Here is a 15057-nt window from a genome sequence, read left to right as displayed (position 1 = left end):
CCTGGTCCTCTATTCTATTGTGCTAGGTGAGCCAATGCATTTGCATTTTTGCAACGATTCCGATTGCTGTTGTTAGTTTTCCTTTGGGGTGAAGTAGTGTTCGTTTTTGTGTTGTCCGGAAACAACGGGAGCAGAAGAAAAACAAGAAGAAGAAGAAGACATACTTTCTTCCGGCAAAAATGATTCATTCAGGGGTTTAACTAAACACATCTAAAACATTCTTTTTCGGCAGCATTTATAGCTGAAAGAAAGGAGCAGAAGAATGATGATCCTTTCGGAAAAACGGCCATAAACTTCGCCATAGCATGTCGGCACAAAGCAACAACAAAGAATTGTACCGTAGGAAGCATTCCGATGAGCGCACCAGATCCTTTGACCAAACCGTAATTAGTGACGATGATGATGATGAAGAATCCGACACACTGACGGAACTGTCAAGAGAGTCGCTTACGAGCAGTCAAGGACGTAGTAGCATTGGTTCGATACCATGGGCAGAGGATGCGATCAAGCAGAATCAAAACGAATGGGAACGTATCGATCGAATGTTTTACGGTGAAGAAGATCTCCCCTGCGACGCCAAGCTGCGGGAAGAAATATTGGAATGGACCTCCATCTTTCCCTTCCTACGTGTTACGGGTAAACCGATTACTATCGTCGAGTCGGTCCATGCGAAAGGTAATGATCCGTTTCACGAGGAAATATTTATGATCGATCCACCCCTCCCCAGTCGGACACGTTCATCACGATCGGGCCGCGATAGACCCAGCAAACATGCGACTAAAGATGTGGAATGTTTACTTAGTGCCTGCGAGCTGGACAAATGTCTGTGCATTAAATCTGGCCAGCTGCAACGGCCAAGCAATCAAGCATCGGCGCAAACAAAAGCTGGACGACGTTCCGGGATGGATGTTGGGGTATCGGAAGCCATAGATAGAATGGACAAACCGTTCATCAAAGTAAAACCTCTCAACAGTCTGATGGTACCGCAGGTGCCAGTCGTCTCGGTAGGTTCGTTTGGGTTGCTAATATCGAACCACTGTGTCGGCACAGCGAACTATCACGCCCTGTCTGGTGTGAGTAGAAATTGCAGCGCACAATCAATCACGCACAACAATATGGACGGTAATGCCGACCGTCATAGCAGGAATGTGAATCTACAACGGAAGCTTGCACCCTTGCCCCATCGGCCACCGCAGCAACAACAGCAGTATCAAAACAAACCTTCATCTAAAACGACCATCGAAACGACCATACTGTCGGCATCGGCAACGCACAATCGCATCCCACCGTTAGCTAAGAACTACAAGTTCTTGGTGCAAAACAGCTACGTTGCACCGACGCTTCTGGCAGAAATCGAGCAAAGGCATCACAACAAACTGAATGTGGTAAAATCGGCAACGACGCGGTACATGGCATCATCGCCTACCAAGCACATCTTTGCCCTGCCTGCCTTAACCGGAATCGATGGACTGGTGCGTCACAATCCAGTTACGGGTGTTTCGGGATTACAGCCAACTCCCGTTAAGAACCGAGCGTTTCGATCGGAGGTAATCGGTCGATCGATATCTGCCGCCGTGACTCAGAAACAAAACCCAATCTAATGCAAAACAAACGGGCTCATCAATGTCAGCAGTACTGAAGAAGCTACCTTATTCCGTCCTTTTCGCGTTGCTATCTAACTGAAACAGTGTGTGCATTAAGATGATAATTATGGTATACTTTTGTGTTTGGTTTAATTTTTGCTAGTATCATATTAGGATGTCCTCATTTTACCAAAAAAAGTATGTTTTATAGTTTTGTTTAAATATATACTTTCAAACTGTACTATAATTTATGTTTTAATCACAAGAAACAAGTTTTTTTTATTCATATAGGACGGCCTGGCCGTATTGCTACAAGAAACAATGTTAATGAAGTGGAAATATTAATGGTTGGTATCTAAATAAATGTAATTTTGAAGAGAATTTGATCCATTTCTGACTCGAAAAAAGTAAATATGTGTAATATATTCTAAAACGAATATTCTAATTACGAAACGAATGCAGACGACTATCAAAATAGTAGAGAATTCCTCTTCCTGGACTCTAAAATTCATAAGCGAAATAGATATAAAATAACGGTCTTTTTAAATTACCACGATGCACCTGCTCTTCTGCTGCATGGGCAGACTGATCAACACATTTGACAGCTGCTGTCAAAACCGAAAAATTCACACACCCTTCGATACTGCAGGTCGTGCTGTAAGTTTCTGCTTTCGTGTTGTTAAAATTGCAATTATTCCATTTGTTACCAGCTCCGAAGGTACAAACTATCCTTAGCAAACAGTGCACGTACGTACGGTGAATTTGGAACACATTTCGGTGGCCTCACAGGGACCGTGTTTGGTCGCCACAGCATTGGGTATTTCGTGTGCATCCACCACAGCTAACCTCTGGGTGCGGTGGACAACTTTTTTTTTGTCGCCCGTCCAAGTTCGGTTGATGAGTAATTAATTCACTATCGGTCGTCCACTGCTTGTGCTGTGCTTTTGTGGTTCGCGAAAAGAAAACAGTGTGCATAGAGTCAGTGTCGTGACGCGCACAAAAGTGTGTTAGTTCTTTCTTTTTCTAATGTTGCCCTCTGTATGATTTGCATCATGCTTCTTAAATGGCAATAGAGTGGAATGATAACTAGGCAAAAAAAAAAAAACAATAATACCCAACGAGTGTGCGCGTGCATACAGAGAAAGTGTAGTGAAGGTTGTCATGAAGTCATCACATATCGATCAATGTTTGGCCCTCCTCAGCCTACTGGTGTTACAAAACATTGCTAGGATTATCTCTGCTACTCCTCATGTGATGAAGTTAGAAAATCCGTTCGATACTTGACGATCACAAGACGGCAAGGGATAAAGTGGGATTTTTGTTTCGATAAAACGTGCAACCCCTCAATTTTGAGGCGGACTTTTTTTTACTGATAAACCCGACGGCACTGTTTCTGCATTACTTGTACTAATATATGATAAAGCGCATATGGGAAAGCTTTGTTAGCATAATCCGACGGCGCTGGCAAGATAAGGATGGGTTAAAAGGAATTTAGTAGCTCGGTTCGGGGTTGGCTTCTGTTTCCATGTTAGACTACTAGATCGCAGGAAACGGTCGCGGTCGGGCGGGCATACATTTTGAGTAATATTCTGCAATTTCCTTTTCAGCCCGAAAGCTGCACGACACCACCATTTAGATCTAAACAACTGCTAACTCCCGGAATCCGGCATCATGGGGTCTCTGTTCCGTAGCGAGGAGATGTCCCTCTGCCAGCTGTTTCTGCAGAGTGAGGCTGCTTACGCGTGTGTGTCAGAGTTGGGCGAGTTAGGGTTGGTCCAGTTTCGCGATGTAAGAAAACACATGGCGCAAAATATTCGTCAAACTGATAATTTCTGAATTTGCTGCCTCTTTTCCACAGCTCAATCCGGACGTCAACGCGTTCCAGCGTAAGTTCGTCAATGAGGTGCGCCGCTGTGACGAGATGGAGCGCAAGTTGCGCTACCTTGAGAAGGAAATAAAAAAAGATGGCATTCCTATGCTGGACACTGGCGAGAGCCCCGAAGCACCGCAACCAAGGGAGATGATCGATCTGGAGGCAACGTTCGAAAAACTGGAGAATGAGTTGCGCGAAGTGAATCAAAATGCGGAAGCACTGAAGCGCAACTATCTCGAGCTGACGGAGCTGAAGCACATCCTGCGTAAGACTCAGGTCTTCTTTGACGAGGTAAGTGTTAGTTTGGTAGATGAGAGCGGCTAACACCAACATGTTCCTAGGCTGCTAGGATTGTGCTAATTTGAATTTTCGTTTCGTGTACATCATAACAACGTTGGATTTGTAGATATTTTGCACTTTTACCGTATGTTTCGTTCATTTTAAGCTATAATTGGCTTTTCCTTCATTCACGAAATGACTGGAAAAGCCTGTTTTGAATGTGATACATATAGCAGATAAGAGTTTTTATTTTAATTTGCTTTGTTGAAAGTCACTTCGATAAAACAAGAGAGCTGAGGAGAAAGTTGATTATTTCCATACGCACGGTTTTAACAAGTTTAACAAGCCCGTTCCAACATTCATTGATTGTCGTTTAGTTTACATTATTGCCACACATGTTAACAATTCATTGCTCATTGCAAAGATTATTTTCCATTCCTAATCGTACCACATTATTATGAAGGAGACGCAATGCTATTAGTTTTCCGACGAACGGTACAACCATTATTTAAACGCAACGTCTTTAAACGTTCAACGGGTGCAGACCAAACTCCCATTCCTTAACAATAATATTGCATTATTGTGGCCAAGCCGAGGGAAAGAATCGCGTGCTTGCGATAGCATTTTTATTTCTTTTAGCTGCAGCAAATAGGAGCATGCGCTCGCCGTTATCTTTACATTTCTTGCTCCCTCTTTGCAAATGTCTCTCGGAAAACACTTCTTCTACATCGATTTTGCAACGTTTATTTGCATGCTTTTATTTACCCTTTTCAAACTTATCTTACCATAGCTCAGTGCTGCTGCCGGCAATGTGTGCCTTTTTCGTTTGTTTCTTCTTCTGCTCTTAATTTTCTATTTATTCATTTAATTATTGAACTTTTGTCTCTTTAGCTTATTATTTTAAGTACATTATTAGAGCCGAGCTACAAATTATATACTAACATTTATTAAATGCTGTGATGCGCTACCGTGTGCCTGTTTTTTCGTGAAAATTGGAATACTGTGTCTAAATTTGTATCGGGAAAACAAAAGAAAAAAAAAAAGTAACTAATATTTCCTTCGCAACAACACAACCTGGAATATGCTGCGGCTCGTGTGCTGCTGGTGATGGGTGTTACGCATAAGCCCATGTGATTCGTAATTTCATTTCATATATTTATTCCATTTATCGTTATCTCCAGTATTCATGCATTCTTTTTAAACTATAGTTTAATTCAGTAAAATTAATTCAGATATCTGCTCAATGCAGTAGTTTGAATGCAACTGAAAAAATACAAAACCTGTTTACTATTATTTGATGAATTTTGATTTTTCTGATATTATTTGTAGTTTGATATTACAATATCAAACTTTAAACTTAACATTAATTTTAAAGATTTAAGATTTGTCAACGCTTTGCGGTTAAAAATTTTTTTTGCTTACTTTGAGCAGATCCTTTATACATCAGACGGCAGACGTCAAAGAGTCGCTTATTATTCAATAAATTTTCTTGTTGTAAGTTCGAAAGTCTTGAAAAACTACAGAGTTTGATTAAAGATATCTGAACAGTTTCATATCTCATAAATAAATTTGATTACAGTTTTAGAAAAATTGGACGCTGTTAAGTTTCTATTAGAAAATAATAAATATGGACAAAAAAAAAGCCGAATTGTTGCATAAAATCCCAATCAGCTTGTCCAGTTCGTGTGGTACGGTACTGTAATGTATGAGGTGTTGCATTTGGGACACAATGATGCTTGAGACCCCCCATAGTATACGTTTTTCCATTCTAAAAAACACATCTTTGCAGCTGTAATATTGGTTCTTTCGTACTAACATCATCTCGTCGTGGGTTTGGTCTTGCTAACTTACTCTAGACACTCACAACACATGATAGCAATGGTCACTGATGGGGATGTTGATGGTCAAATGTATGTACTAATCACTCACAATACAATATACACATTTTATGCCATTTCGTATGCTGACTCCAGCCTGGTTCTTATTCGAGAGGAACAAGACGGGCTGACATACTTTTGTAATACAGCTGTATTACTATTCCCCTTTAACTAGGGGCCTTTCACTGAGTCTGATGTAGCGCTTTATTAATAGTTTTATACACATTTTTGTCCCTTTTCCCCTGCCTCTTTTCCAATTTTTATTTTACTCTGCTATGTTGCTGGTTGGGTACACGTATTGTTTCGGTTGTGTTGTAATTGCAAACAAAAAAAAACAAAAATAAATCGATACAATAATAAATAATTTAAAACAAAAAAAAAACACAATAAACAAAACACATAAAAAATAAAAATAAACACACACACAAACGCATCCGTTGAATGTGAACGACACACGAAAAAACAGGCCGTATATACTGGAAATGTACCTAATAAGACAAGAAACCGCTATCAACAGATGGCGGATTCGCACAGGGAAGAGGAGCAGGTTAATCTTCTTGGTGAGGAGGGCATACGTGCAGGTGGTGCCGGGGCACAGGGACAAAATCTAAAACTAGGGTAAATATACACAATTTTCGTTCCGATTTACCGAGTTTACTATTTCTCCTTCCTTAAATCACCCACTTTCTACTACTTTCTGCTCATTCCTCCAACCATCTTTTTTGTGTGTAAAGCCAGTGGCAAATGTAAATTTCTCCATGGTACCATTTTCTACCCCCGTTAGTCGGCTTCTCTCGTTACTGGCCCTTCTTTTCTCAACTGTGTGCTAACTCCATATCCTATGGCAAGATGCACCAGTTGATGCTCACTTTCTTCATTCGCCAGCTTTTTTTCCCCCACAATCATTACTTCCGTAGTATTATAAACAGTACATTATTTCACTCTCTATCCTAACTATGCTAACCGTGTGGAAGTTCTTGTAGACAAATGGGAACCGATGGGAATGTCTAAAATATTGTATGTTACTGATTTATGTAATGCTAACAAACAGAGTTATGACAAATCATGCCCTTTTCATGTCATGGATGGTGGGAAAGCAATATACACTTAATCTACGTGTTGTACCGCAAAAAACAAAAGTAAACAAACACACAGTACAGTAAGTCACATTCTACATAACCTCCTGTTTGTGCGCTAGTTCATGATTGTCTCTTTGTAGCTAATGCAAGGATGTGTGTGGTCCCCTGCTATTGAAAGCTCTTCAATTGATCTCTTTATCTTTTTCCACCCTCTCTCCATAACATGACGATATTTCTTTTCTGGGTTTGCTTCCTTGTCTCTATTATCTCCACCCTTCTTCGTGTTGTGGTTGGATCTGGGATGGGATGGAAATTCGGCCGGAAACTTGGGTGCAGAAACGTTATGAACGTTTTCCCGAACTCAACCCCAACTACAACCGTCACTTAAGGCAAGCCGTTTTGATTAATCCACGGCACGGCTACACAACGCACGCCGTGCAAAATTGCAAACCACCAAATGCATGAGTTTTTACTTACTAAGAAACAATTCTATGCACTCATCTTTCATTTTGTTAGTTTTGTTTTATTCTCCATGTCCATTTTCAGAAAACAATGGCAAAAGTGGTTAGAAAATAGATAGCAAAAGTAACTAATCGCAACATTGCTTTTAAATATCGAGCTAACATACTATTTAAAAATGCACATGGTTTTGAAATGATTTGTTGCACCCGATTTGTTTGATCGTTTTGTTTTTTTTTTGTTTTTTTATTTCAACCGTTAACGGATATGGTTTGCGTTAATGTGGCTGTTTTATTTTTGCTTCATACGCTTCTTGTTTGCTAGTGCTTTATTTTTTATACTATCGCGTATGGAACAGTTACTCTTTTACAACACATATCGCGTGGCCCAGCTGTCGGACAGAATTCGCCGCAAGGTATTGTAATCATGTAATTTAGCAAGTCAGCTTAATCCTGTTAGTCTTGGTAGCGTAATGCTTGAGAACCGTGTAGTTTCTAGTTTGTTTGTTATTTTTATCTAACTCACATAGATTGCTGTACTACATAACGTTGCTAACATGATTTTAACAGCAATGGTTGCAAAGCTCGCGAGTGTATTAATATTAGTGTTATTAAAACGTTTTATTTAAATAATGGTATGTATATTTTCTTGCTCTTTGACATCAAAGTCAGAGTCAGAGAGTGCGCGGAAAGTGTTGATTTAAAATTGTACAACACCGTGTGTCTTTTGCTCCTTCATCATACGTTTCCGTTTGCGATGTTTTGAAACATCTTTGCTTAGGCAATCGTAATGTGTCATCCCTGTTTGAAAGTTTCCATTTGTATACATCATCCCGTTTTTGCTAAGGTAGAATATAGCTATCGATTGCTCTGTTTATCATCCAGCTTTTGTTCTTCAACAAACTGTCGTTGGTTTCGTTTGTTTTTTTTTTCGTCACATTTTTTGTTTGTTTTAAATCCCCGATCATCACTCAGACACAGGTGATCACGTCATCACCATGGCACACGAAAAGAAAAAAAGTTCTAACGAAACAAAAAAAACAAAAATAGCAGTATAATATAACCAAACAAACAACCAACCAACCAAACAAAAAAACGAACAAATATCACTCACACGTACCTATTTGTTGAATGTACAGCAAGAGGGTGGCATGCATACCACCGAATCGATGACCCGAGCGTTGATCACCGACGAATCACGCACCGGCAAGGCAATGGGTCCCGTTCAGCTAGGGTAGGTTTGAATTTGATCGTCTTATGAATTTGTTTCTCTTTTTTATTCTTTTGTTTATTTTCATAACTTTTGTTTTAGTTCTTTTGGTTTTGATTGGTTCTTTATCTTAACGCATTAGCTTATATTTACGTAACAGTTAAACAAGATTCGATACTCTTACTAAATTTAATTCGTAACTGCTTAGCAGATAACAGTTTCACCGTTGCCGTAACATAAGTTCTAGCCTTTTACTATATCGTACTATTACTATTGTTTTCTTCTTCTTTTTCTCTTCCGTTGGTGGTACTTTGTTTCGTATGTTTGTTTTTCTTTTAATTGTTTGTTGGCATTTAACACTCACTCGTACTTTCTATCCTTTGTTGTTTTTTTGTCTTATTTTATGCTTTTAATGATCTTTATTTTTTCATCCTTTTCCCTATATGATATTAATGTGACTAATTTTTAACTGCAGTTTTCTGGAAAAATCACAAGACACAGAAGAATACCTTCCATGGTCAGTAGTAGTGATAAAATTACGACGATCTTTGTATTTCCATGTCATCAAATAGTTACATGATGCTCTGTAACCCGTATACGCTGCTTAATGTTACTGTGTGCACCCCATAGCTTATGATTCTCGCGTACTGCAGTTGTCTAATCACACGTACTTGTCGTCATTATAATGCTCGCTTTTTGCCTCTTTCCTTTTCTGAAAAAGTGAACCTCTGGTACTGGTTACTTTTTATACATATCATTTTTTTTTTTTTGTTACTCATTGGATGCTTATTAGAATCATTTAGTTAAATTTTGTATTGCAAACCACATTCCGATGCGTCATTTTTTCTTATAACGTATGCATTCAAATATAGGCTTATTTTAATGATATTTTATTTAAACCCATTTTTCTAATCATCTACCTAGTGTCTTCTATGAAATGGTCGAGGAATCACATTTCAAGTTGTTTCATTCAATATGGATTTTATCCCTAATGCAACCGTCTATAGGTTTTTTTTTTGTTGAGATTAAACTCCAACATAGTTTGTTTTTATCAAAAGTCTGTTCGGCTTCAATCTCCGATCAATAAGTCACACAATCAACAAGTTCCTTACAATCTTCTAATGATCTTCCCGGAATTTGAGGAATTTTTCTAGGTTTTTTGTTTTTATTTTTCAAATGCATACGTACTATAGCTATGAAAAGCATCTATATCAAGAAGCTGTATTAAGCTGTATCATAGCTCCCATCGTGTAGAATTGAAATAAGTTTCTCGTGCCTTCGTTTTCTGTCGCCCATCTTACGTTTTGCTTTGTGCAAAGTTGTATACTTTTCTTTCTCACCCTTATCATACAAATGGTTGTTCAGGTTGTTTTGTACGGTAAAGGTTCCTATGTCTAACGAGTGCATTTTAAAAGTATTCTTGTTCGATAATGTTTCCTGTCAAGTTTTACACTGTGTCTTACGTGACGATATGAAAACATAGTTAAAAGAGCAGTAAACATGTTTCGTTTTTGACAGTATCCAGATTTCATTTATTACTACTAATTCGCAACTAATAGAAAATCCATTGTACCATGTACATTAGAGTAATGCTTAGCGAAACATTGCTAGAGTAATGTACAAGAAACGTACACTATTGTGATGGTCATACTCATATTTTAGTATTACATAAATCAAAATACACACAACCAGACAAAAAATGAAAATGTGTTCAACATTCATTGGCTTTTGATTTGAAATTATAGATACACGAGAGTTCACACTAATCATCATGCATTGATATCGTTCTTGAGTTAAGTTTTCTTTTACAAAATGAATATTTGTGCATTTTTCATACATGTTATGATGTTGCTGCAGCTGTATTAAACACCGCTAGTTAAAAACGTTTTCCTATTCATAGCTTACCAATTCCTTTTCGAACAAAGAATCATGATGATCATGATGATGATGATGATGATGATGATGATGATGTGTGCACATTTTCAATTTTTTATTGGATTGGAGTTTTCTGTGTTTAACAAAGAATGAAGTCGGAGAAGAAGAACGATGCCACACTGTCTAGCCTTTCTAAGCTCCATTTCGTATCTGACTGTTTCTGTCACTCCTATTTCACCCTTTTCTTTCCCCTGGCGTTCCACGTTCCACACTATTATCCTGAACTAAAATTACGTCCCCGAATCTGTCAATAATCTGTGTCTTTTTTTTCGTCTGTATCGTTGGAATGTCGAACCGTGCGAATGTCGACAAAAACAACAACAACAACAAAAATCTAAAAAACATTCAAAACACGCATACTACAACTACATCGTGACACCACCAACTGCAGCTTTGTTGCCGGAGTGATCCTGCGTGAACGTTTGCCGGCATTCGAACGTATGCTGTGGCGTGCTTGCCGGGGCAATGTGTTCCTTCGACAGGCGATGATCGAAGATCCGCTCGAGGACCCATCGACCGTAAGTTAGCGTTGGTTGTGTTTGCGGCGACCGTACGAACGTGGAACTCGTACGAAATTATGCGTTTTTTTTTTACCCCTTTTCTCATTTCTCCCAAACAGGGAGACAAGGTGTACAAGTCGGTGTTCATCATCTTCTTCCAAGGTGATCAGCTGAAGACGCGTGTAAAGAAAATCTGCGAAGGTTTCCGCGCCACGCTCTACCCATGCCCCGAGGCGCCGACCGATCGCCGCGAGATGGCGATGGGCGTGATGACACGCATCGAGGATTTGCACACCGTGCTCGGCCAAACGCAAGACCATCGTCACCGGGTGCTGGTCGCGGCGGCCAAAAATTTGAAGAACTGGTTTGTGAAGGTGCGCAAGATTAAAGCCATCTACCACACGCTGAACTTGTTCAATTTGGACGTCACGCAGAAGTGTTTGATCGCGGAATGCTGGGTTCCGCTGCTGGACTTTGAAACGATTCAAATCGCGCTGCGGCGTGGTACCGAGCGGTCCGGATCGTCCGTTCCCCCGATCTTGAACCGTATGGAAACGTTTGAAGATCCACCAACGTACAACCGGACAAATAAATTTACGCACGCGTTCCAGGCGCTGATCAACGCGTACGGTGTTGCTAGCTATCGCGAAATGAACCCGGCACCGTACACCATCATCACCTTCCCGTTCTTGTTTGCGGTGATGTTTGGCGATCTTGGACATGGCACGATCATGGCTCTGTTCGGTTTGTGGATGGTGCTAAAAGAGAAGCCACTGGCGGCGAAGAAATCGGACAACGAAATTTGGAACATTTTCTTTGGCGGTCGGTATATCATCTTCCTGATGGGCGTATTTTCGATGTACACGGGCTTCGTGTACAATGACATCTTCTCAAAGTCACTGAACGTGTTCGGTTCGGCATGGTCCATCAACTACAACACCTCGACCGTGATGACCAACAAAGCGCTGCAGCTTGATCCGGCTGGTAAAGATTACGTCCAAACGCCGTACCCGATTGGGCTCGATCCGGTCTGGCAGGTGGCCCCGTTGAACAAGATCATCTTCCAGAACGCGTACAAGATGAAGATATCGATCATTTTCGGCGTCATTCACATGCTGTTCGGTGTGTTTGTGGGTCTGTTCAACCATCGCTACTTTAAGAACAAGATGGCGATCTACTGCGAGTTCATCCCGCAGGTGATCTTCCTGGTGTTTTTGTTCTTCTACATGACGCTGCTAATGTTTATCAAGTGGGTGAAATATTCGGCGGCAAATGATGTGCCCCATTCGGCCGGCTGTGCTCCATCGATCTTGATCACGTTCATCAATATGGTGCTGTTTAAGGCACCGGATGAAAGTACTGGCGATTGCTCTCCGTTTATGTTTGCCGGACAGCAGGGATTGCAAAAGTTCCTCGTCGTCGTGGCACTTCTCTGCGTACCGTGGATGTTGCTCGCGAAGCCCATTCTGATTATGCGCAGCCGTAAGGAAGCAGCCGTGAGTAGATTTTCAACATTGCGCTGCATCATCGATTGTTTCAACCATTGATTAAACGATTTATTGTATTATATTGTATTGTACTGTAGCATCAACCAATCACACCATACAGCAATGAAAATGGTGACGCCGACGGATTAAATCAACACAACAACGCTGTTGGAACACAGGGAGGACAACAGCCGCCTGCACAACAGCAACAGCAGGGCGGTGGCCATGGACACGACAATGAAGAAATGTCCGAGATCTTCATACACCAGGGTATCCACACGATCGAGTACGTCCTCGGATCCGTATCGCATACCGCGTCGTACCTTCGTCTGTGGGCTTTGTCGTTGGCCCATGCACGTAAGTATTGAGTTGGCGTTTGGTATGGCGGAGTCGATAGATTTTGTTAAACAACTTTGGCGGTTTACAGAACTTGCGGAAGTGTTGTGGAACATGGTGCTGCAAAATGGGCTGAAGCAGGACGGTTGGATCGGTGGCATTGCTTTGTGGGCCGTGTTTGCGTTCTGGGCTGTGCTGACCGTGGGTATTCTTGTGCTGATGGAAGGTCTTTCGGCATTCTTGCACACTCTTCGTTTGCACTGGTAAGAGGATCAATTTTATCCTATAATTTTGAATCAAACAATTGCACCTGCTGGACACGTATAACAACGCAATGGTACCATTTTAGGGTGGAGTTCCAGAGTAAGTTCTACGCTGGACTTGGTTACGCTTTCCAACCGTTCTCGTTCGAGGTCATCCTTGATGCGAGCTCCAGCTCGACGGAAGACTAAAGTGACAGCTTACAGGGATGCGATAACGCAGGACAACGAGCAAAAACAAACCCGATATGAATATATACTCTTACACAAATTTGCTCTTTATCATGTTTACACTGCTGGCCAACGAGTAAGCAGTACAAGTAGCCGTGTCTATTGTTCTTTTTTAATCACCGGTACCAACAAGTCCGGTGAGTTACTAATACCCATAGTGCACACATACATACATAACTAACTCGAAATATAAATTATACGTGTTTAACCCGCTTTGGAAAATTGAAAACGACTTGCACGAATTTATCCTTTGCTGAACCATGTACCGTACCGTCGCAACGGTTAAGCTTGTTTGGACTATTGTTGCACAGCATAGGCAAACTAGCGCGAGCCGTAGTATATAATAATTATGATGTCCCTGGAAAAGGTAGCGTTATTCGGATGGTCTTTGTCAGTTGGTCAAACCACAAGTAGTTCAACGTGTTGAAATCGTGACAAGGCTTCTGAGATTACAATTCTTATCACCTATTGGAATAAATGTTAGTTGTTCAGTAGTATCAGCAAAGTTATTCCAACGATTGTATCGTATTGTTACCGTGGAAGCTTGTCCACAATTCCGAAAAAGATAAAAACAAAATCCTGTTTTAAGTGTCATGGAAATTGGAAGATTGTTTAATGCAATGTTACATTTGAACAGACAGAAACTTATCAGCGTACTTAATTCTCTACAATCACTGAAGGACGTTACATGGAGGATTTTTATTTCCAAGCCCGAAACAGTAGCGAGGAAATACGGGACTGAAGGAACGGCACCGATTATCGCCCAATACTGCTAAGAAAGCATATAATACAGTAAGCGTGCACAAAACTACCACAACGTGGAACTTTTTCTAATTGCGAAGCTGAAAATTCTGGTTTTTTTTTCAGTTAACTGGCTCCAAGTATTCGATTGTATACTGAGGTCGAAATCAATCTGGCCATGAAATGAAAATATAAGTGTGTAGCAAACTGCTGATAATATATTTGCTTCATTTGTTTAATCTGGTGCTACTTTCATTAATGTGGCGAGAAGAACATATAAGAGAGTCCAAAGAGTATTCGACTATCCTACTTTTTTCTCTCTTTCAATGAGGTGCTCAATATGCGTTTTCGTATCAACGTTTGTGTATCAATTGGCCATGTATGAGTTTTCTCCTATTTTCGTCTGTGTTTTTTAACACACCACACATTACCACAACTATGCGTTAATAATGAACAAGATTGAAATTTTAACGATAATCCTTAGATATTGCATTGTCCGAACAAAAGATTCTCAACAAAAAATAACTTAAAATATGATCAATGCAATTCATGTAAGAAAGACTATACCGACTATCTCTCAATACTGCTAGGATGGTGTATAAAGTTGTAAGGGTAAATTTAGCCAATTACACAACTACGCTTTTTTTCTGATGCTGTCCCCCCGTAGTGCGGACTGACTAACCAAAAACAACTTGTTTCAGTTAATTAGTTCCTTTTTATTATTCTATAGTTTATTGATTACGATGCTGCTGAAAGAAGAACTTGTATAGTGTATTTATAATCATCCTCATCAAATGGGAAATTTTGCGTAAATTTTACCGTAAATGTTTAAAAAAAAAATAACACCGCAATTTCACAGTAATGCGAAGCGAAGTAAATTGATTAAAATATTTAACTAACGTTGTATGTATGTAATTGATTATCAGTTACATGAATATGGGAAGAAATACATGGAGTATAGAATTATACGAGATTTAGCGGAGGTATCGAAAGTTTCAATAACTTTGTAATGTAATCGCGAGCATTTACCGTTCTACGAGGACATCCAGGCGTGCATTGGAATTCTGAATGTGTAAAAGCTATCGAGATATAATCATAATTGATAGCTTTTCCTTACTCATTTGTTGAAGACATTTGAACTTTACCATTGGTAAAGGGACATTAAACGTTTCTAAAAGTGAGAAACGTCCACATTTGTATTAAATATT

At 40.0% G+C, this 15057-nt stretch overlaps 2 protein-coding genes across 6 annotated transcripts; both read left to right on the top strand.

Moving 5' to 3' along the window:
* The first annotated feature begins 265 nt into the window (after positions 1-265).
* LOC126558085 (uncharacterized) lies at positions 266-1604 on the top strand. The gene has a single exon (XM_050214029.1). The coding sequence runs from the start codon at positions 306-308 to the stop codon at positions 1599-1601; it is 1296 nt and encodes a 431-aa protein (XP_050069986.1). The 5' UTR covers positions 266-305; the 3' UTR covers positions 1602-1604.
* Positions 1605-2227: 623 nt separating this feature from the next.
* LOC126557061 (V-type proton ATPase 116 kDa subunit a 1) lies at positions 2228-13072 on the top strand. Of its 5 annotated transcripts, XM_050212707.1 has the most exons (10): positions 2228-2240; positions 3191-3371; positions 3442-3747; positions 8289-8383; positions 8835-8876; positions 10686-10812; positions 10914-12290; positions 12380-12638; positions 12709-12880; positions 12967-13072. In XM_050212707.1, the coding sequence occupies exons 2-10, from the start codon at positions 3255-3257 to the stop codon at positions 13067-13069; spliced, it is 2598 nt and encodes an 865-aa protein (XP_050068664.1). In that variant the 5' UTR covers positions 2228-2240; positions 3191-3254; the 3' UTR covers positions 13070-13072. The 5 variants fall into 5 exon arrangements, with proteins under 5 accessions (XP_050068664.1, XP_050068666.1, XP_050068665.1 ...); XM_050212709.1 differs by lacking the exon at positions 8835-8876; XM_050212708.1 differs by lacking the exons at positions 8289-8383; positions 8835-8876 and adding an exon at positions 6130-6230.
* Positions 13073-15057: the final 1985 nt, after the last annotated feature.

Source organism: Anopheles maculipalpis, chromosome 2RL, assembly GCF_943734695.1.
Source record: "Anopheles maculipalpis chromosome 2RL, idAnoMacuDA_375_x, whole genome shotgun sequence".
Taxonomy (NCBI): domain Eukaryota; kingdom Metazoa; phylum Arthropoda; class Insecta; order Diptera; family Culicidae; genus Anopheles; species Anopheles maculipalpis.
The sequence above is the reverse complement of the archived record's forward strand: the minus strand, read 5'-3'. Positions and strand labels throughout refer to the sequence as shown.